This window comes from Pteropus alecto, unplaced genomic scaffold (genome assembly GCF_000325575.1).
Source record: "Pteropus alecto unplaced genomic scaffold, ASM32557v1 scaffold43, whole genome shotgun sequence".
Lineage (NCBI taxonomy): Eukaryota > Metazoa > Chordata > Mammalia > Chiroptera > Pteropodidae > Pteropus > Pteropus alecto.
In genome coordinates this window covers 2,535,239-2,556,259 of record NW_006435764.1, presented here as the reverse complement: position 1 = coordinate 2,556,259, position 21,021 = coordinate 2,535,239, and the positions used below count along the sequence as shown (strand labels likewise).

At 52.2% G+C, this 21,021-nt stretch overlaps 1 protein-coding gene and 2 pseudogenes across 2 annotated transcripts in view; 2 read left to right on the top strand and 1 right to left on the bottom strand.

Moving 5' to 3' along the window:
* The window catches only part of PPFIA1 (PTPRF interacting protein alpha 1), a 75,309-nt gene extending 61,468 nt beyond the window's left edge, over positions 1–13,841 (top strand). The window contains exons 21-27 of one of the 2 annotated variants that reach the window (XM_025046154.1): positions 5,042–5,220; positions 5,307–5,404; positions 6,905–7,080; positions 8,086–8,154; positions 9,258–9,423; positions 11,597–11,665; positions 12,546–13,841. In XM_025046154.1, coding sequence (XP_024901922.1) covers positions 5,042–5,220; positions 5,307–5,404; positions 6,905–7,080; positions 8,086–8,154; positions 9,258–9,423; positions 11,597–11,655 — 747 coding nt within the window. In that variant the 3' untranslated portion in view covers positions 11,656–11,665; positions 12,546–13,841. The remainder of the gene's footprint in view (positions 1–5,041; positions 5,221–5,306; positions 5,405–6,904; positions 7,081–8,085; positions 8,155–9,257; positions 9,424–11,596; positions 11,666–12,545) is intronic. The other variant, XM_006910995.3, reaches the window with a different exon arrangement.
* Positions 3,638–3,756, bottom strand: LOC112479301 (annotated as a pseudogene).
* Positions 8,647–8,765, top strand: LOC112479250 (annotated as a pseudogene).
* Positions 13,842–21,021: the final 7,180 nt, after the last annotated feature.

Sequence of the window (21,021 nt, the reverse complement as noted above, 5' to 3'; positions counted from 1 at the left end):
CCCCCCCCGCCCCCCCCGGGAGACCTCAACTTAGCACCCCATTTTGGTGGTCGACCCTGGTCTTCTCCTTTTATGGGTGTGCTTGCCGTGGGAAGTCGGCTCCTTGCATGAGAAGTCGGAGTTACTGGTTCTGCACGAGTTCTGCATGACGCTTTTGACTTTTGAACCTGTCACCGGGTCGCTCCGCACAGGGCCGGCCCGGCCGCCCCGCCCGCCTCACTAACAGCGCTGTTCTTTTGCATCCCTAACCGTCGCCGACGTCAGGAGGACGCGGAGGGGAGCTGGGCTCAGGTTGGACGCTCTCTGTAACCTACTCCTCACTGTATGTACACAGCAAAGAGCTGGAGGGTGGAAGCTTGGAATTTCCTTTTCTCGGTATTTCTAACACCTTGTTCAGAATGCCGTTAACGATTTGAAAGCATTAGTCAGAGAGCACAGGATTAGCAGGCACCAAGAGCGCGTCTCATGGACAATTTTGAACGTTCCTCAGCTTTTCTCACATGGAGCCATGCTCGTTGATTCCGATGAACGGATTGCTTTGTGCGACCTGCGGTCTTTTGTACAGAGGCCTGTGGCCTTGGTAGCTCCTGAGAGTCTGCCTGTCAGTCCCTAGTGGGGTCACTTGAGTTACAAGATCTGCTGATGGGAAAGCTCTGTTCTGAGAAAGTTCCGACCCAAGAGCAGGTGTAGATACTCGCCTCCGAGTCTCCGTTTTGCGAAGCACTGTTCTCAGTGGCCCGCCGGGAATTCTCAGGGATGAAGCCTCTTCCGCGTCCTGCACTTCCGGATTTCCAGCTCCCTGGTCGTTCGTCTCACGGACAGCCTTGTCATGACTGCCCTGCACCGTGCTTCCAGTCCGACTGAAAGCAGCATTGCTGTGTGACGTGCTGTCCACGTCAGCGACACAGAACGCTTCAGGGTGTGGCAGGGTGGCATCTGAGGCTCTCCTGAACGGCATTATGTGCAGGACTCAAGATTAGTTGTATATCTGAAAAAAATGGAAACAGTTTTAGATAAAAAGTTTTCCTGGTCACCAGCTGACGGGTGGAATGCCTGTCCCCTGCTTGTGCTCCTGAAGTCCAGCCGGTCCTGTCATTTTGTAAACACAAGGGGCCAGGAACTGTAATGTGATTCTCTGAGCACCCCCACCCCGGTTCTGTGGGGCACAACTCCAGATAAATGTCCCCATTAATTATTCAGCCTGGTCAGGTATCCCTTTACAAAGTCAGTGATGACCACGCGTGACTTTAAAGGTGCATTTCGTAATCACTTAGATGTCAGGACGCTCGCTAAGAAGCAGAGCTGCGTCAGTACCTGAACGTGAAATCCGCTGCATCGGGGGCCCGAAGCGTACGTTTAAAACGCTGAACATTTGCTCTTGGCAGTGGAAGTGTAAGCGAGGACGAGCCGTGCCGACCGTGCCCGGATTCGCAACGGTCGGTCTTCGGCGTGAGCAAGGGCCGCTCGCGCCCCGTTCCCTCTGCTGGGCGAGAGGAAGACGACGAGCTTCCCGGTGTCGGTGAGGCTGCCAGGCGCCGCCAGGCCCAGGACTTGGTGCACCTGCCTCCCTGCAGCACGGACGCCAGCTCCTAACCCCGGGGGGTGCGCGATGGCCTCGGGCACTCGGGGGGACAGCGCGTCGGCAGTGTTCAGAGCCATGGCGCCCTCTCAGCACGCCGTCTCTGCAGGGCTGTGCTGCTCGCCAGAAGCTCGGTTCCGACCAGCATGGCCACAGCCCCCGCCGGCACAGCACCCCTCACGTTTTGCAGAGTTGAGAAAACCGAATCGCATTTCCGATCCTTTCAACGATGAAAAATAGACCCTGTGCGGTGGGTCTCTCATAATGCAGATGTTCTCTCACCGCAGAGAGCCCTGTCACCTGCTTTTTCAGAAGGCTGTCGGCAGCCTGGTCTCCCCAGGGGCTCACATTCCTGACCACAGAAGCAGTATGAATAGAGTACGGAGTGAGTGGCAAAGGAGGAGGGCCCTTCTCCCATGGGATTTTCTATTTAGCGATTTCTTTGCATTTCGCGTCCGTTTAAGAATACGTAATCGGCCAGCAAGAACGCAATACCACGTACTCGCGCTGCAGAAGTCGGGCCTACGAGATGAGAGCAAAGCCTGAGAGAGTGAAACCGTCGTACTGTGACGATGTAAAAGGTTTGAGTGTCCCTCGCTTAGGTTTCGAGCAAATAGTGCAACTGTTTTTCTATGAGAGTTTGAGCATCCTTGTTGGAGTCTGAGTCATCCCTTCCAGCTTGGTTGGTATAAATAATAAATCCGATTAGAGGCCACGTTTTCGAGACAGAACGCGGTGGTCGTGGAGAGCCACCGTGCCCAGGGACTCCGGGACTCACAGCGTTCCCGCAACTGTGGCTTCGCCCTGTGGACCTTAGGTCGTCAGTGCTGTCCTTCGATGTGTGTGTGGACACACGCACCGTGCTTGTTTCTTTTTTGTTGTGGAAAGCTTGTGTGTATCCTGCCAGATTCATCCCTGAGGATGTCACAGGTTTCGATGACATCGTAAAGGGTATTTTTAAATTTTCAATTTCCAGTATTTGGAAATATGGTTCACTTTTGTATATTGACCTCGTATTCTGCAACTTGATTGAAATGCACGTTAGTTCCGACAGCTGGCTTCTATACATTGTTTCTCCGTCGATAATCAGGTCATCTGCAAATAAAGAGGGCTCTTTTCTTTACCGGTCCGTGTGTGTTTCGTGTCTTTTTTTGCTTTAGGGTGGTGGCTGGGAGTTCCAGCACAGTGCTTATGTAAAGGGGTCCGAGCGCACAACCGTGCTCTGTCCTGATCTTGGGGAGGAGCATTCAGCCTTTCACCGCTAAGGACGAAGTCAGCGCTAGGTTCTTTGAGGGCGCCCTTTACCAGCTCGAGGCAGGTTTCTTCCATTCCCAGCATGCTGAGCTTTCCATGAATGAATGGTGAATTTTGTCAGATGCCTTCCCGCCATCTTTTGAGATGATGTGGTTTGTTTTTTTCAGTCCATCGACATGGTGAATGTCGTCGTTTTGCCAGATGTCGAGCCACTCTCCGTCCCTGAGGGGAGCTCCACTTGTCATAGCGTCTCGTTCTTTGAATGTATTGTTGGTTCGGTTTGCTGAAGTTCCGTGAGGAATTTTGCGTCTGCGTCTAGGAGGGATAGTGTCCACAGGTTCTTCGTAATCCGTCTGTCCCATTTGGTACCAGGATCATGCTGCCCTTGTAAAGCGAGGCAGACCCTTCTTCACTTTTTTGGGATATTATGTGTGGAATTGCCTCTTTTCTTTTTCCCGTGAATGTTTAGTAGGATTCACTAGTGAAGCCATTTAGGGTAGAGATTTTGCGTGTGAGATTTATAAATTTGAGTTCTAATGGATACAGGTCATCGGTTTCTTACTGAGTGGCTTTCGTAGATTATGTCTTTCAAGGAATTTGCCAGTTTCATCTGAGTTGCTTCAAGTCGTTCATAGTTTCCCCTTACTCTCCTCAGTGCCTCTAGGATCTGTGCGCACATCGTCTCTTTGATTTTTATTTATTCATTCATTCATTCATTCATGCATTCATTTATTTTTTAGACGAGGCAACCCTTGGTGGTAAGGACCTTGTCACCTTACAGTCCCTTATTTTTTTTATTTTTTACGCCTCCAGCACCTGGTCTTCCTAGGTGGTCTCCCTTCCAAGTACTAACCAGGTCCGACCCTGCTTAGCTTCCGAGATCAGATGGGATCCGGCTTGTTCAGGGTGGTGTGGCCGTAGACTCTTTGATTCTTGATATCGGTAACGTCTTCTCTTTCTTTTTGGATCACTAGTGAGGGTTTAATCGAGTTTATGGATAGTTACGAAAAACTAGATTTTAGTTTCGTCGTTTTATTTTTTATTATTTTTCTGCTTTGTTTAATCGGTTTCTGCTCTTTTATTTTCTTCCTCGTCCTTGCTATGGATTTTATTTGTTCGAGTTTTTTAAGGTAGAATCATGGATTATAGATTCGTGACCTTTCTTCATTTAAAACGTAAGCGTTTAATTCTCGACAACTGTCAATTTCTCTCAGGCGCTGCTTCAGCGTGTCCCACGATTTTTGAATATATCGTTCATTCTCTTCCAGTTCAAAGTATGTTCTCGTTTACCCTGTAATCTCTTCTCTGACGCGTGGGTCAGCAGACGTACGCTCATTTCCAAACCCTGAAGCGTTTTCTAGGTAGCTTTTCACTGTCGATTGCTAATTGAATTCTTTCACGGTAAGAGAAACATGATTTGTATGATTTCAGTCTCTCTTTGTTTGCTGAGACGTGTCTGCCGCGTGCACTCGAGCAGAGTGTGTCCCGCTGAGGTGGGCGGGCGGTGTTCTGCGGATGCCAGCCAGTCCGGTCGGCTGGCAGTGTCGTTCGGGGCCTCCACCCCTCCTGACGTGGCCCCCTTGGCTTCCTCGTTCGACCCATTCTTGACTTTCTGAGGGAGGAGGGTCGAGGTCCTCGGGCTAGCCTCCCGCATCTGTCTGCTCTTCCTTTCAGCCCCATCGGTTGCTTCGTTTATCTCCTCTTTTAAAATTATTTTTTAATTCGCTTTAGCTGATTTTGAAATTAACAGATGTGTGGTTAAGGAACTTTGGAAAATGAAGTGTGGAAAATAAAACTAAAACCGGCCAGCGGCATTTTTAATGAGTAGAGTCGGATTGATCCTTCAAACTTGTTCATGAGGCGTGGTCATTCTTTGGTGTTATTTGATTATACATGAAACCATTTCAGGAAGAGAATATGTAGTCAGTTATGGTTTTATTGTGGTTTGGTAAATAGGTTCAGTTTATAAACACAGTCATGATTTCTCATAGTATAATTCCTTCCGTATAAAATTTCGCTAACAGATTTAAAAGATAGTTAACAAGAGAGCAAATTATTTCAAAATGATAAAGAACGGTGTTGTCATCAGTTAGTGTAGCCTTTGCGAGTGCGTAATAGCTGAGAAATCCAGTTTACAGCGTATTCGAGCTGCTCTTGGGACCCCTTCCATGAGTTTCTCCTGGGCTGATCGTGCTTCATCACTGAAAGCAGACGCTGGCCTACGGGGACATGAACCACGAGTGGGTCGGCAACGAGTGGCTGCCCAGCCTGGGCCTCCCGCAGTACCGCAGCCTCTTCATGGAGTGCCTGGTGGACGCACGGATGCTCGACCACCTGACCAAGAAGGACCTGCGGGGGCAGCTCAAGATGGTGGACAGTTTCCACAGGTAGGGAGACGGCAGGTGCTCCTCCTGGTCGGCTAAGGGACTTCTGACTATCGCTGTCTCTGACCTTTTTTTCTTTTTGTAACCAGAAACAGTTTCCAGTGTGGAATTATGTGCCTGCGAAGGTTAAACTATGACCGGAAAGAGCTGGAGAGAAAAAGGGAAGAGAGCCAGGACGAAATCAAAGGCCAGTACATTGTGTTTACTCGGCTGAGCATGGTTCTGCTTCCCAGCGTATTAGCAGCCTCAGCGATGTTCTGTTTTTTAAAAAAAAAAAACCAGGGAAGTTTTTTAATGGAAGAATATTTCGACGTCATTACGGGGTGGGGGTCGGGGTCCGTGAACGTGAGCACTTTGAAGACGGCCCTCCATAGCCGGAGACGTTGCGCCTGTTCCCTTCCGTGGGTCTGCAGGTCGACCGTCTGGAGGAAAGCGGTTTCCCGCGACTTCAGAGGTCTCAGGTGCGAGGACACGCATGGCCTTTCATGCAGCCGTGCTGTGGCACACGGACAGAGGGCCCGCCTGCCACACATCCAGGGCCCCGGGAGCACGGGGCGGGACAGGGCGGTCCCTCTCCCAGGGTTAGCCGCTCAGCCGGGCCTTGCAGATGGGGTGGGCGCGCGTAGCAGGAGGAGGGCAAAGGCATTTCAGCTACAAAACAGGCGGGGAGGTGCGACAGGCCGTGGGGTTCAGCCGGGAGACGGGGACCCTCTTCTCCCTCCGGCGGGGAGCCACTCACACAGCGCCTCTGAACGGTCATGAACGGCGCTTTGCTTTCAAAGGAGGCATTAGCAATTACGCTCAAAATTAAATCTCCCCGAATCCGCACGGTATAAAGAAACCGCTAACCATAGCAGTGACAGGCTGAGAACCTTCACAGGTTAATTTGCTTGATTCTCACCGCAGCCCCGTTGGTGCTGCCTTTGCCTCTGGTTCTTACTGAGAGAAACTAAAGCGTAGAGCACGGCTGGGAGACGGCCCTGCGGGAGGCTGGTCCGGTCCGGGATGAGCCGACGCGAGCCATGAGGACGCCGTTAGCCGGCGGTCCCCGGGCTGTGCGTGTCCTTCGTCCTGAAGAGGGCATTGGGAGTAAAATCCGTAAATCTGTCTCATTCATTTTATGTATCCATTTTAAATCTTTTTACAGTCGAGAATGGCCATTAATGACTTTTATAATTTATTGCTTCGTATAATATGAGATCTTCTCTCAAAGTCTCTCTATGCTGGAGGATGGCTCTAAGCTTCTTTCTTTTTTATTTAAAATGAAACAACAGAAAAGGCTTCAACATTATAAATGAGAGGTTTGTGTTGATTCGGCAAGGGGTCCAAGTGGGTGCCAACTCCCGCGATGGGAAGGAAGTAGTACGTGTTTTCTGAAGTCTGTATATGAAGCGTGTTGGCACCTGGGGCATTCAGCTCACCTCTGCCTTTGGGTGTGATCCTTGGATTCGCGTCGTTTCTGGTCTCTGGACATTCAGTGCGCATGGCAGCTTCCTGAGGCAGGGCAGGGGCCAAGGCACCCACGTCCTGGTGCAGCGAGCGCTGTCTGTTGGCCCCGAGCGCTCGTGGAGCTCGTCAGCCACCGGAGGGTCAGGGTCCGAGCAGGAGCCCTTCTCCCGTGTCCCCGGGTGTGCCTGATGAGACAGCGTCCCGAAGCCACTTTATCATCGTCTTTGTTCACTCACAGATGTGCTCGTTTGGAGCAACGATCGCGTGATTCGCTGGACCCTGTCGATCGGTCTTAAAGAATACGCAAATAACCTCGTGGAGAGTGGGGTGCATGGCGCTCTGGTGGCCTTGGATGAGACCTTCGACTTCAGCACACTGGCGCTCCTATTACAGATCCCCACGCAGAACACACAGGTAACCCCGGGCCAGCCGGCCCCCCTCGGCCACGGGCCCAGTCACTTCTCCTTATGTCGACATCTGCTAGTTACTTGAAGGGAGACAGACTTAAGAGCTCAGACGACAGGTCATCTTCCGTGCCCAGTCCGCGATGCAGTGGTTCGAACCCGCAACGCTTGCCTCTCCGCTACCGCTGCCTTCCCGTGTCCGCTGCAGGCACGAGTCTCACAGTAAACAAAATAAGGGCGCTTCATTCAAGTCCTGCTCACAAGACTGATATAGATTTAGTTCTTACGTGGAAATCGAAATACTCTAAGGCAGGGTCCCCCAATCCCTGGCCGCAGTCCGGTACCGATCTGTGGCCTGTTAGGAATCGAGCTGCACAGCAGGAGGTGAGCGGCGGGCAGGTGAGCAAAACTTCACTTGGATCTGCAGCCGCTGCCCAGCGCCAGCATCACCGCCTCAGCCCAGCCTCGGACCATCAGGTGTTAGACTCTCATAAGAGCCCTGGTCCCTGGTCCCAAAAAGGTTGGGGACCTCCCTTTGGTCTATGGTATACCAGATGGAGGTTTTATTAATTTTATTTCTGTGGGTAATTGCCTTACGTAATTCTTCTTGATTCCTGGGCTCATTTGAGACTCAAGAAGCTTGTTATTCTTCTCCAGAAGAGTGTTTGTCGTTTAGCAGCACCCCGACCCCCCAACTGCACCAGCCCACACCGCACACTTCAAGTAGAATTCCAAGAGACCGTGGGTCCCTCTTCCCAGAAGCCCATGCATGGGCTTCGCTCTGACACCCCGACTGAGAACACTGTCGCGGGAACACTGTTCGGGACACTCTTAGCTCCAGGTTTTTCACAGTCTTAGTTTAAAAAACAGTTGTAGAAATAGGTAAATAAATAGATAGATAGATAAATAAATGCATACCAGTAAAACCACACACAAAAAATGCAGTTTGCGAAATGCTGACGTCCTTCAGATGCGATGGGCGGAAGCGTCAGGTGCCGTTGTGTTCCTGTTTCAGGCGCGTGCCGTGCTGGAAAGAGAGTTCAACAACCTTCTGGTCATGGGGACCGACAGGCGGTGCGATGACGTAAGCTTCCAGCCTAATGGTTTTTGAATTCACATTAAGCGTGTATGGTACTTGTATGAACCATTTAATCAGAGCATCTCTCCTAAGCGTGGTGATAATTTTGCTCTACGAGTTAAGTTTCGCTTTTGAAATTTTATTAATAAATGAGCTGTCAAGAAACTAATAGTTTCAGTAAGATGGTTTTAAAATTTTTTTTGCTACTTACCTTTTGATATCCCTCAAAATGTTTCTCACATCATAAAACATTGTTTGTGGCCTGGGAATGGAGTCTCTTTGTAAGTTGTGTTTTGGGGACACCTGGATGTCTTACCTCAATCCGGAGCCCCGTGCTTTGGGGGAATGTTTCAGGAGTATACTCGACAGCACAGCACGTTACCTTCCTCTCGACAAAACCACGACGCATTGCACGTGGTCCCATAGTGCAGCGGTGAGCACATTTGCTTTACATCCAGAAGGGTCTGGGTTCGTGCCCCAGTGGAGCCACGGTCCATGGTATACGGCCACGCCACCCCGAACCAGCCTGATCCCGCCTGATCTTGGAAGCTAAGCAGGGTCGGGCCTGGTTAGTACTTGGATAGGAGACCAGCTAGGAAGACCAGGTGCTGTAGGCTTAAATAAATAACCAACCAACCATGACACACTTATTCCCACACGCTATTTGTTATTCTCTTCATTGGATCCTGCAAAAAGTTGACTTTGACAAAGAGAATAGGACACCTAAAGAAGCACCTGCTGACTTTACCCCAGCGGGAGACAGAGTAATTTACGGCCTAAAGTTTTTCAGCCCCAGTAAAAACCGTATTCTATAAGAAAGTGACTTCTGCAAGATGAGAACTGAAACGTAGCGATAGGGTCATGCACCCAGGTGGCCCGGGACCACCCAGATTTTTGCCCAGTTAGGGTCCCAGCGTACGTGTCACCGTGCCCCCTTCCACTCCCAGAAGTTCCTAGTTCGGTCAGTAACTCAGAGTTGTCCAGAATGGGGCCGGGTGCGTGTGAACAAAAATGCAGTAACAAGTCCAGCGCTCACTTTAAAGCGCTGGTGACTTTCTATTTTTGCCTCGTATTTCAAAATCAGTTTTATTTTCTGTCTAATTTACCAGGATGATGATAAGAGCTTTAGGAGAGCACCTTCTTGGAGAAAAAAGTTTAGACCCAAGGATGTCCGTGGCTTAGCCGCCGGGTCAGCAGAGACTCTCCCTGCAAACTTCCGGGTCACCTCCTCTCTGTCCTCGCCCTCTATGCAGCCGAAGAAGATGCAGCTGGACGGTACGTGACGCCCAGCGCCAGCCCGGCCCCCGTTGGGCCGGCACGTGGCTACTGACCTGGCGTGGCCTCTAAAGTGTTACCAGGCGTTTGGACGACTGTTGCATGTCCAGGTTTAAATGTTTTAAAATTAATCCTAACATCTGTTTATGAAAGTTTAACCATAATACAGATTTTTTAAAAGTTCTCGTCTGGTGGAGTATTCCTCTTCTCCTGGAGCTGAGCACCGTGTGTTCTGAGCGTGACAGCTGTCCCGGCGGAGGCGTGCGTGTGCCGGGCGCACTCGGCGCTCTTCCCCAGTGACAGTGTAGTGGCTCTCACGTCGCGTCCCTTACTCCCCGACCTCTGTCCACACCGGGAAATGGCTGAGTCTAGTCTGTTTTAAACGACAGGACACCTTCCACCTCTGCGAGGCTGTCCTTCCTCTGTTCCTCTGTCCCCACTGTGATCTGCCCGTGTCATCACTCGCTGGAACAGGATGGAGGGGAGCAGGTAGCGAGGGCAGGCTGCGGCCCTGTCAGGCACTCGGCTGCCACCTCAGGTCACGCCCATCACTCCTGCCGGCCACCGTGCCGTGAGAGGGCGCTAGTGAGGAGCTGGCCGGGTGTGCGGACTGTCTGCCACTCGAGGTGCGCGACTGAGCCCTGCACCTCAGCTTCCCCGTCTCCCTCGTCAGCTGGCTGTGATGGTTAAAGGAGTGATTCCCATGAGGCTGTCATTTGGCAAGTGTCTAGCACGTCACACATCCTCGGAAGTGTTAGCTGTCACAATTGACTTCATTCTCCTTGAAGTGAGTGGCTTTTTTGTGCTGATGTAGTTGTTACTGGGTTGTTTTTGTTGTTGTTGTTTTTTAGTTATTAGCAGGTTTATAAGTTTTACTCTCATTCGTCTATGTAAAAATTAGAGGAAAGGATATTTATATAAAGCTTCTACTAAGCTGGAGACTTGATGCTTGTTTACAAGGCAGCGTTTTAATTGAAAAGCTACATCTCGCTGCCAGAGTTTAAGGAGAAGTGTAATGTGGAGAAAAGCCAGTAACTTTTTTAAAAAGTAGCGTTTTTCTTTTAAGGAGCACGCAGATAATTTCAATAGCTTTTCAGTGTAATTTGGCCTTCGGCTTATTGACTAGTCTGAGTGCCTTATTTTTCTCATACTTCATTTCCGTTGTCATTAGAAATCACATTTTCCTGTTAAAAGTTAACAGCAATATTGCCATTAGGGTTTAGATAAATTAAAAATAATCCTAGAAAGAGGCACAGGGAACATGTGATATGGAAGGTGACTTTTTACCCCGTGTGGTAACTAAGGCATGAACCTGGTACACTGGATCGTTTCGATGGCTTTTTAAATAAGGCAGTGAGAGGGGCTTCGCTGCAGGTCTCCTGGGCACTCAGAGTCGGGAAGGAGCGCGGTGCCCGCCGTGTTAGCGTCCTTCCCGGGCCGTGGCAGAACACTGCGAAGATGACTTCCCGCTGCCGCACGGAAGGTGCGTGCTGAGGAACAGTGAGCGTGTGCTGCAGATGTTTAGAAAGATTCCCTAATCCGATCCGCGGGGAGACGGGGCCTGTCTCTGGGGCCCCGCAGTGTTCCTTAACCGCAAACCTCGCAAACCTCGCACACCTCGGCGGCGCTGTTTCCTGCAGAGACTGACTGCGCTTCGGTTTGCCTGGCTATGTGGCTGTCCTTGAGCCGGGCCCTGAAGCCCTGCTGCTGGGGCCCGGCGCGCCGCCCGCAGTGCGTTGGGCCCTCGCCCTGCAGCGGGCTGGCACCGGCTCACCTCGCCGCTGGGTTCCCACGTCCGACCATTGTCACAGATGACATGTAGGGCTGAAAGGGACGTCCAGTGGCTCTATGTAATCTAGACTTTAAGGAGAAACGGAGTTACCGCGGTAAACGGTTGTCGTGCGCACGAATGCACATCACGGACTTGTCTTTGTGTCATCCGATGGCGCTGTTGGCTGTTTTGGAATTGGCAACAGTAACTCCCAGGGCCGCTTGGGAGATGAAGAGACACTTGGTGACACAGTCTCTTTCTCTGGCTCGTCCACTCCCACTAGAAGTTTCCCTTGGGCCCCTCAGTGCTGTGTAGGTGTGAAACTGCCTGTACCTGTGCCTCTGTGGCGTTTGAGACTAACCGCACGCTGTGTTTGCATGCTTCTCGTGGTCGTCGGAGCAGGCAGTGTGTCGGCAGCGCAGAGGCTGGACCCCGCCGCGGTCAGGACTTACTCCTGCTAAGGCGCCTGCGGTGAGTAGCGCGCAGCCCAGCCCGCCGGCCCGGAGCTTGCCGAGCGGACGCATGAGCCCTCTGCACCTGTGCAGGCGGTCCTGGTGTCCCCAACGCCGACAGTCGACCACGGAGGGATTGACGTGCCCTCGCTTTTTTATGGGGGAAAAAATGTGTTTTCATTTTGTCCTTAAACCTAAAACTGCTGCCGTATTTTAAGTGTCTGCTGATAGCTTTTTGGGGGTGGGGAGGCAGGAGAGCGGAGCCTCGGCCCTTGGCTGCTGCCCGTGGTGACGGGCGCCCGGCACACGGTCCTTTCCGCTTCAGCACTTGTGCGGGCACCCGTGTAGTTCCCGAGTCGCCAGTGCTGCTGGCTGTGTCACGCACGCGCATTCTCGAATGAGAAGCCCCAAAGTACTGAGTTCCACGGGGCCGTACTGTTGTGTGACACCCACAGCCTTTCAGCTTAGACGTTGATTTCTAAAAACGAAAGTGTGTTGCCCTCACAGGGGTCAGTTCCTGAGGGACCCTCCCTGGCCAGGAGCTGCGGGGTGCAGGGCGCGGCCGCAGGGGGCCCCACCCCGCTCCCTGCTCCGAGGGCCGCAGACAGGAGCGCGGTTCCACTTGGTTCTGTTTCCGCCGCGCAGTCAGAACATTTGATTGGTCTCGTCACTTTTTCTTAATTGGTAATTTTTAGGCGTAAGCCAAAATGAAGTCAGTCAAGGAATCCTCTACTGAGATGCATAGTCCTTGATGCTTTATCTGAATTCTCAAAGCAGCTAAGCCCAGAAAGCGGGGTGGGGGGTGGCCTGGGAGCTGAGTGGGCTGGGCTCCCACGGGAGCCGGCAGCTCTCTGTCCTGCGAGGTCTCCGGACTGACCTTCTGTCTGTTTATTTTCCAGTTTACCCACACTACTTCTACAGGTGACCCGCGACGCCTGGGACCCAGCAACGACTGCATTTTAGCATTCAGTGGACTCTAACCTGTTAATACTTGTTATATGAACCTGAGATATTTTATTACAGAGTTTTTAATTAGTGAAAAATTCATGAATACCATAGAGAAAATATTTTAGAATTTAATGTTTCTTATATTTATGTAAACTTATGCCTTCATTTATAGAGTTACTTACTTTTTCATGTATATCCAGGCTATAAATATCCTTTCAAATCTATTCATGTTCTTATATCTAATTTTAGTCTTTCAAATGAATGTACTGTAATGCTTGTATGTATAAATTCTATGAAGAAATGTAGGGCTTTTGTAAATTATGCATTTATTGTAATTATCATTGTTTAATTTTTTAATAATAAACCATGACAGAAAAGGATTTTACTGCGTTTGTAAAATCATCACTATACCGTGCATTATCCCTTACGAACGTATCCTCGCTACACAGCAATCATTTCGAAACAAGCAGACCTAATTTCGAGTAATTATTGTTGCATCTTAATGACTGACCTTACTCTTTTTCTAGCAAAAAATGCTTGATTCTGCAGTGTGAACAGATGAGATGTTCGGTGTTCGAGATAAGCTTCCCACCAACTGGGACTGGAAGTTGTTCTCAGACACTGCGAACCCGCCTGGGCCGCCCGGCGTCCTCCTCACCTCTCTCTGGACTCGGGTGGCCTGTCGCAGAGGCCGTGGGCTGGGGATGGCCCTCGGCAGGCGGAGAGAGCTCGGTGGAGTGGGGCCCAGCCGCCCCCACCCCTGGAAGCAGAGGAAGGCACCCACTCGCCACGCGGGGACACGGCGCAGGGTCCTGAGGATGCTGTTGCCAGCTCTAATAAAGGCCTTATTTTTCTTACGTAAATCACCTTTTTACATTTGTCTGTAAACATGTCTAAAGAATGGACCTCATGGTACATTTTTAGATGTTGATGATGAGCCATTTGGGATTGTCGGAGTAGCCAGTGTAGCTTTCCTTTGCAAGTGGCTATTACAGAGCCAGCAGGAAATGGGTTCGGGTCACGGTGCGTTATTTATTATGCAGCCGAGGCACAGACAGCCGACGTGTCTTCTTACGTGGGTTTCTGCTTTTGATTTACTTGTACAATTCACAGTTGTTTTCTATTAATCTTTTGTGAACTTTCTGATTATGTAACAAAGTATGTACAGTCTACTTTTGAACTCTTTTTATCACAGTGTTATTTATTGCTTTCTTTCAATAAAGTACTGAAGCATTTCGCACTGCCAACAGAGAGTACGAGAATAAGCCGTGAGTACGGGTGGGCTGCGGCTGCCTCAGCGCTTGTCCCGGCCGAGTGTCGTCCCGGGCCGAAATCCTACAGAGGTCTGCTGATGGCCGGGGGGCCGGGCAGTCCTGCCCACGCCCCTGGAGGCCCAGGCACTGATCTGCCCCTAAGGGGAACCGGGTCCCGAAGAACCAGGGCACAGGAGACAGGCGGACCGACAAGTGAACTGGGAACGTGTGGGCTCACGGAGCCAGTCCCGGCTAGGGCAGGCCCTGCTGGAGACAGCCGAGGTGGGGGTGGGGACGGAGAGGACGTGCCTGCGCTTCCTCCTGCTCTTCCCACGTGATCACAGTGTGGCAGCCGGGCTGCCCTTCCGTCTTCGTGGTCCCTGGGAACCATGGGGCCTGCTTCTCTGGGAACTAGAACCAGCCCTGAGTCAGCAGTCCAGTGGGGCAGAGGGGAGGGGACATGCCAAGTGGCTCCGGCAGGCGGGCAGGGCCCACAAACCCGCGGGGAGCTGGGCCCTAGTGGGTGGTGGCTCACTAGTGGCCACTGCAGGCAGTACCTCCAGCGCCTTACCGACCGGTAGTGTTTCCCTCCCTCCCTCCCTCCCCGAGGCGTCACGGGCCTGGGACGCACAAAGCCCATGGCTGACACCCCCTCCGGGGCGGCGGTGGGGTGTTGGGTGGGCACTGCTACAGTCACCTAGACTGTCATGTCCCTGTCTACGCCCCAGGGCTGCCTGAGTGGGCGACATGTTTTCTCCCCGCGGACTCGTCCGGCCCTGCCTTGTGAGGGCTTGGCTTTTAGCTGTTTCCTGTTCAGAACCTGCCCCGGCCAGTCTTCCAGCTCGTCCAAGCTGTCTGTTTTCTGTTTCCTGCTTCTTGGGGTTCACGTGAGCATGAGATTTCAAACGATGTGCTGCAGCCTTGCCTTGTCATCTAACAGTTACCCTTCCTGACCGAAGCCAAGCGAGCTTTGGGTATCTTAAGGCTTCTGGAAACCAAGTCATCATTGAGTCGTTAACGTGCAGGTGTCTCATTAAAACTTGATTTATGCCTTTAAAAAAGTCAGTCGAGCACTGCCCAAAGAAAGCCACACGGTTCCGGAGATGTGCCTTCCTAAGGACTCCCGTTAGAGGTCCCTGCGTCTTAGGTCTGCTTGTCACATGTCCCAGGGCTCGCCTGAAGTGGGGGAGGGGCGGGAGTCATTCCACAGCCCAGGTGTGGTCAGGTGAAAGGTTATCTTCCCGTTGTTCAAAACTTTGTGAGGGCTACTTTTAGCCCGTAATTGCCACCCTTAGGTTTCACATCATGCGTTTTAAGGTAATTGCGGGGTTTGGGTTTCTTTCTTGGCTTTTTGCTACTTAAGTCCAGTCTTCGTCTCGGCGGGGAGCCGGGAAGGGGCCGTCATCCCTGTGTCCTTTGACGTCCGTTTGTAAATATCTCGGACACTTCCGTTTCTTAGGTTTCCTTCGCTTACTTCCTTGGTGAGATGAACAGCCAGTGATTTTGCTATTCTGTGTCCTTGACTCAGTGGTGCACCTGTTCAAGTCCTGTCGTTTGAGGCCAGCACTTCGTGCACCCCACACCTTGCGCACCCTTTCCTGGTGGGACGAGGCGGGGCTGGTTCCTCCGGGTGCTCTGGGCAGGGTCCACTGGTTGCTTCTCCAGCTGTTGGTGGTTGCTGCCACCCTTGGCTGTGGCCACATCCCTCCAGTCTCTGCCTGTGTCGTCACGTGGCCTCTACTCTGTGTCTTCTGTCCCATAAGAACACGTCACTGGCCCGCCCCGGCAATCCGATTGCGTCCCAAGTGTGCCTGTGAAGACCCATTTTCCAAATAAAGTCACATTCACAGGGTCTAGGGTTTGGACACAGTCATATCTATGGATCCACCATCCAGCCCAGCACACCCCTATCCTTTCTGGAGAAGCCCTGCCTTGCCCTGCCCTGCCCTGGAAGTGTCAGGAGGAGTAGAACAGGCCCTGCCCCCAGGGACCCGCCCTGCAGGGGGATGAGGACTCCCAGGGTCTCACGAAGGACACTGAGCCTGTAGCAAGGGCCCGGGCTGGGATTGGGGTGGGGGTGGGGTGTCTCAGACCCATTTGCAGTGACGCCATGGGGTGGGGGCAGAGGCTGACTGGGAAGAAAGTAGAAGACGTTTTAAAATAATCAGAATGCCTCTGGCATGAAAACGGATTTGACTCCTAGGACAGTTCACCAAGCTCGCGCGTGCCGAGCAACACCTAGCGCCAAATGTAGATGGCGGAGGGGCGGAGGGGCTCTGTTCAAAAGCGATTCAATAATCGCTGGCCCACCGAGGACCCAGGCACTTCGGGGTGCTGGGGAGTCTAATAAGACAGAAAATGGCTCTGCCCACCTAGGGGTGGGTGTGGCCAGGAATCCCAGCTGAGCTCCGCGGGTGGGGAGGCTGCAGAGCGAGGCTGCTCTAGCATTGGGGAGACCTGCGTCGCACGCCGAGGAGGCCCACACTGGCCGCTCCGTGAGCCCCTCCTTGGACTTGACTCTGAATGGTTTGAACAGGTTTCCCCATCACCCTTAGAGGCCAGCAGGACACAGTTCTTCACTCTCGATGAGGGACGGTTGACAAGCTCGGCTTCCCGGCTTAAACTGTATAGTTCGTCTTCAGGTAGAACGAAATGCTTGCAAAATTTTAACAACAGCAGTTTAAGCACTAATTTTAATTAAGAAATAAAAGCAATGTAAATACTTCTTTTCCCCTCTTTAATTCCCCCCTCCCCACATCCACCCCTGACCTACGGATGTTGCTGTCTCCCCTTAAGGACTGGATCTCTGAAGGCGAGGCGTCCCCTCCCACCCAGAGTATGGTTGGTGGCTCCACTGGGGAGCGAACCCAGGACCTTCTGTGTGTAAAGCAGACGTGCTAACACTACACTATGGCACCACCCCATAAATACATTTTTTAAAAAATGTTTTTAATGAAATAAAAGCGGTGTAACCTAACACTACTGCACAACCAATAGGGCTGAGCATAGCGATCGTCGATTCTCCAACACTTTAATTTTTTTCTTTGTCAAAGTAACATGTACATCATGCAAAGTAAAACCCAGCAGCCCCCGTCCCCTCTCACGTCCCCTTCTGTGTCCCGGTGGAAGTGCTTTATCCTGCTTGCCACCTTATTCCTATGGGACACGTGCTCTGTGTGGTCTGTCCGTTCGTCCGTTCCTCCGCGTTGCCTAGGGCATCTTAGGGTATCTTACTGTGTGGGAGACGAGCCTTTTGCACCCCTGTGCCCCCCTCTCCCTCTCCCCACCTCCCAGCAGGTCAATCAGAGTCGCTGGTTAAACCGCCATCCCTGTCACTGTTCCCATTGGCAGGCCGTAAATATGATGAGCTCGCAGATTACTACGATCACAACGAAAAAGGCCCTGGGCAAACGGGGAGAGGGGCTCCCCGGGGTTCGCGGGGTCTGGGAGATGCCGTAAAATAATCTTGGGGGTGGGGTAGGTCAGGGCATGGATCAAACAAAACTGCCCGGGGTGGGGGCGCGTTGATCATCGTGGATGGCAGGTGATGCATTTAGGAGGGGTTATTATATATTATCTACTTTTGCATTTGTGTGAACTTTTCTATACTGTTCATTGTGGAACGTAATTTAGCCCAGTCCGGAACCTTAACTGCAGTCCGCAGCGGGAACACGATTAGCCACCACCCAGCACGGACACGGCTGGGTGTCACTCTAGTCTCGCCCCGTTTCACATTTCACCATGTGTGGCGTCAGGACGTGTCTTGCGAGCAAGGACACCTGAGACCTGGTGAAATACAGCACATGGGAAACAGCACAGGGCCGCACGTTGCTATGGCTCCCGTGGCGAGATGGGCTCTGGCCCCGCCCCCTTAAGCCTGGGCTGGCCTCAGCGACCCCGTGGGCCAAATGAATGTAGCAGATGTGATGTTTGGGGACCTCTGAAACGCGGTCATCAGAAGCCATGCAGCTTCCATTCAGGCTTTGTGGGACTCTTGCTCTGAAAGAAGCCGGCCACCAAGTAAGAAGTTCAACTGCTCCGAGGCCACCATGTTGTTAGAAGGGAGCAGAACCTCGCCACATAGACGGGAGGGCGAGGTCCCATGTGTCCCTGCGGTCAGACTGGAGGGACCAGACGGGTAAGTGAAGAAAGCGGTGTGGCCATTCCAGCCCCACCGGCGAGAGGAACCGAGACGCTGACCCAGCAGGCAGAACCAGGTGGTCCGTTCACCCGAGCCGGGGCCGACCGTTTCAGACACCCCAGCTGAGGCTCCGTGGGACACAAAGCTGAGCCGCGCTCACCGTGCCCTGTCCCGGCTTCTGCCCCGTGAAACTGTCAGCACGATGACACGCGGGGAGTCCTTCACCGCCCGCTTCTGGGGTGGTTCGCCGCACAGCACGGCTCACCGGAACACGCCGTCCGTATGGAATGTGCACTTCCGTTTTCTGTTCTGTCTTCTTTTTTTAGACTGTTTTGCCCCCAGCAAAGTGATTTCACAATCCACCAAAAGGTCGCCATCTGCCATGGTTTCTTATCTGTTGCTATGTAAAAATCCACCCCCGGACTTAGTGGTAGGAAACAATGAGTGATTGTTTCGATATGGTGAGTTGGCAGAAGGGTGGTTCTTCGGGTCTTTTTTTTGGAATCTGTGTGCTGGCACTCACCGGATGGCTCCACTGGGCCTGCAGGGTCCCAGGTGGCCTCAGTCAGCTGCCTGGCCACTAGTGCTGGCTGCTGGCCGGGACCCTCTCCCACCCAGGAGGCCAGTCCGGCCTTCCTCACAGTCTCAGGTTCCAAGTGGGCAACATCAGAAGCTGTGACTTATCCTTAGGGACAGACCCCAGAACCCACACAATGTCACTTCTGTGACATCCTATTGACTGGAGCCACTCACAAGTCCAGCCCAGATTCAAGAAGATAGAGAAACAGACCCCATTCATCTCTTTCTGTGGAGCCAGGGACAGCTATATCACTGCTACGAACTGGACTGTGTCCCCAAAATTCATTCGTTGAAGCCTAATGCCCAGGGTGATGGTGTTAGGAGGCGGGGCCTCTGGGAGGTGCTTAGGTCCGAGGGTGGAGCCCTCATGTTCTCACAGGAGACTCCGGAGAGCGACCGCGCCCCTACCACTCCCCCCCACAATGAGAGGACACGTCTGTGAACCAGACGCTGGATCTGCCAACACCTCGATCTTGGACTTCTAGTCTCTAGAACTACGAAAAATAGATTTCTGTTGTTACAAAGCCATCAGTCAATGGTGTCCTATCATAGGAGCCGGAACTGACCAGGACAGTCACATACCAAAGAGGCGTGGACACGGGAGTGTGGTTCATCCAGGGTTGTAGTAGTCAGCTCGCCCTGCTACAGCAAAATGCCACAGACCAGGTGACTTAACAAAAAAAACATGTATTTCCTCGCGGTCCTGGAGGCTGGACATGCGATGATCCGGGTGTCGGTCAGGCCGGTTTCCCCCGAGGTCTCTCTTCCCAGCTGGCAGATGGCCGGCTTCTCCCTGGGTCCCCACATGATCTGTCCTCTGTGCGTACGACCAGCGTGGTGCTCGACTGCACACACCACTGCACTGTCTGGAGTAATGGCGTGTGACAATCCTCATTCTGTCTGACCTCCTGCTCTCCTCACGTGTACCCCATTCTTTCCCGCCTCTGTGCCTCTGCTTGAACTTCTTATTCTGGGGCCCCTTCCTACCTTTTCTGTCCTATCCTGCTTTCTCTTAAAGCCCCGGCTGAAAAGCCATCTCTCCAGCATCACTTCTGAGACCTCGCTTTGATGCGACGCAGGCATCGCAAATCTCCCGAGTCCCAAACTGTATTCTCACTCCGCTCAATCTTACGTCTCCCCCTCGACCCACTCAATATTCCAAAGTGACATTTGGATATTCAGCAGAATGGTGGGGCCTGTAACCTAACCTGATTCTTGGGGATGTGTGCCTTTGTTTCGGCCTAGACCATTTCATACGGCTGTAGAGGTGCCACTTACTCTGCAGGAAACAGACAGCAATGCATAGAATTCTTGCCCATAGACATGCAAATTAGCTGTGTGTATGACACACAATTGATGACTGCCGTGTGGGTAGGCCGGTTTCTGCAAATTCCTTTGACTTCTCCTTTGAACAAGGCGTAACACTGTATTGCTTCATACGTTATTAAGTTAGATAAATCTTTGACATGTGTTCATTTTATAGAAATATGGTGACTGTATCTTAAAAAGAAATTATCCTTTGACACCTGACATCTCCTTTCCCCCACACCCCCTATCCATTCTAAGCAAAATGTCTTTTGTCTACCTGCTTCCCTCCATCTTACCTGCCCCCACCAGCTTGCTTGAACTGGCTGTCGTCCCAGGCTCCCACCTACAGCAAAATGATGGGCCCTCTTCCCATCCATTGTCTGCACACCAGAGGCGTCCCCTCACACTGCACTTTATGTCTCTCCTCTGCTTAACTTCCTCCAAGGACTTCTCATTTCTTTAAACAAACCAACCAACCAAACACAAAAGAAACAAGGTCCTTGCTGGCCCCGCCAACCTCTACGTGACCTGGAACCCTCTCGCCCCGCTTCACTGCTTCACCGCACTTCCGCCCACAGACCTTTCAAATTCCTCTGCGTCAAGACCTTTCCTGCATGGAAAATTCTTCCCTCCTCACTGTTCACTCACATTTGGCCTCCAGATCTTGGCGCAAAAGTTACTTTCATTGATCCAAGAAACCTCCTCCGATTTCCGGGGAGCAGTTCCGGTCCCACCTTCCCCCCAGTAGAATTATATATCTACGGGATTAACGCCTGAGCTCCCCTCCAGGCTGCGAGGGCCGAGGAAAAGGTCCATTTTTGTTCTGCTGACTTATCCCGGACACATCGGGCCTTCTTTGGATGGATGGATGGATGATCAGTGGATGGGCAGGTGGGTGGCCGAATGGAGGGCGGATGTGCGTGTGTGATGGATGGACAAGTGCGTGAGGTCGCCTGTGAGTGCTCAGGGCGCAAGGCACTTGCACCGACCCCACGCCTGGCTCGCTTTCCCCTTCTCACCCCGGGCAGAGCTGCGAGTCGTGGAAAAGCATCTGGACTGTGTGGACCCAGCGGGCGCTCTGTAAACTGAGTCTGCACGTAAAAGCACTTCATTTTCGGGTGTGCGCGGCAGGCGGGGCCCGGGCGG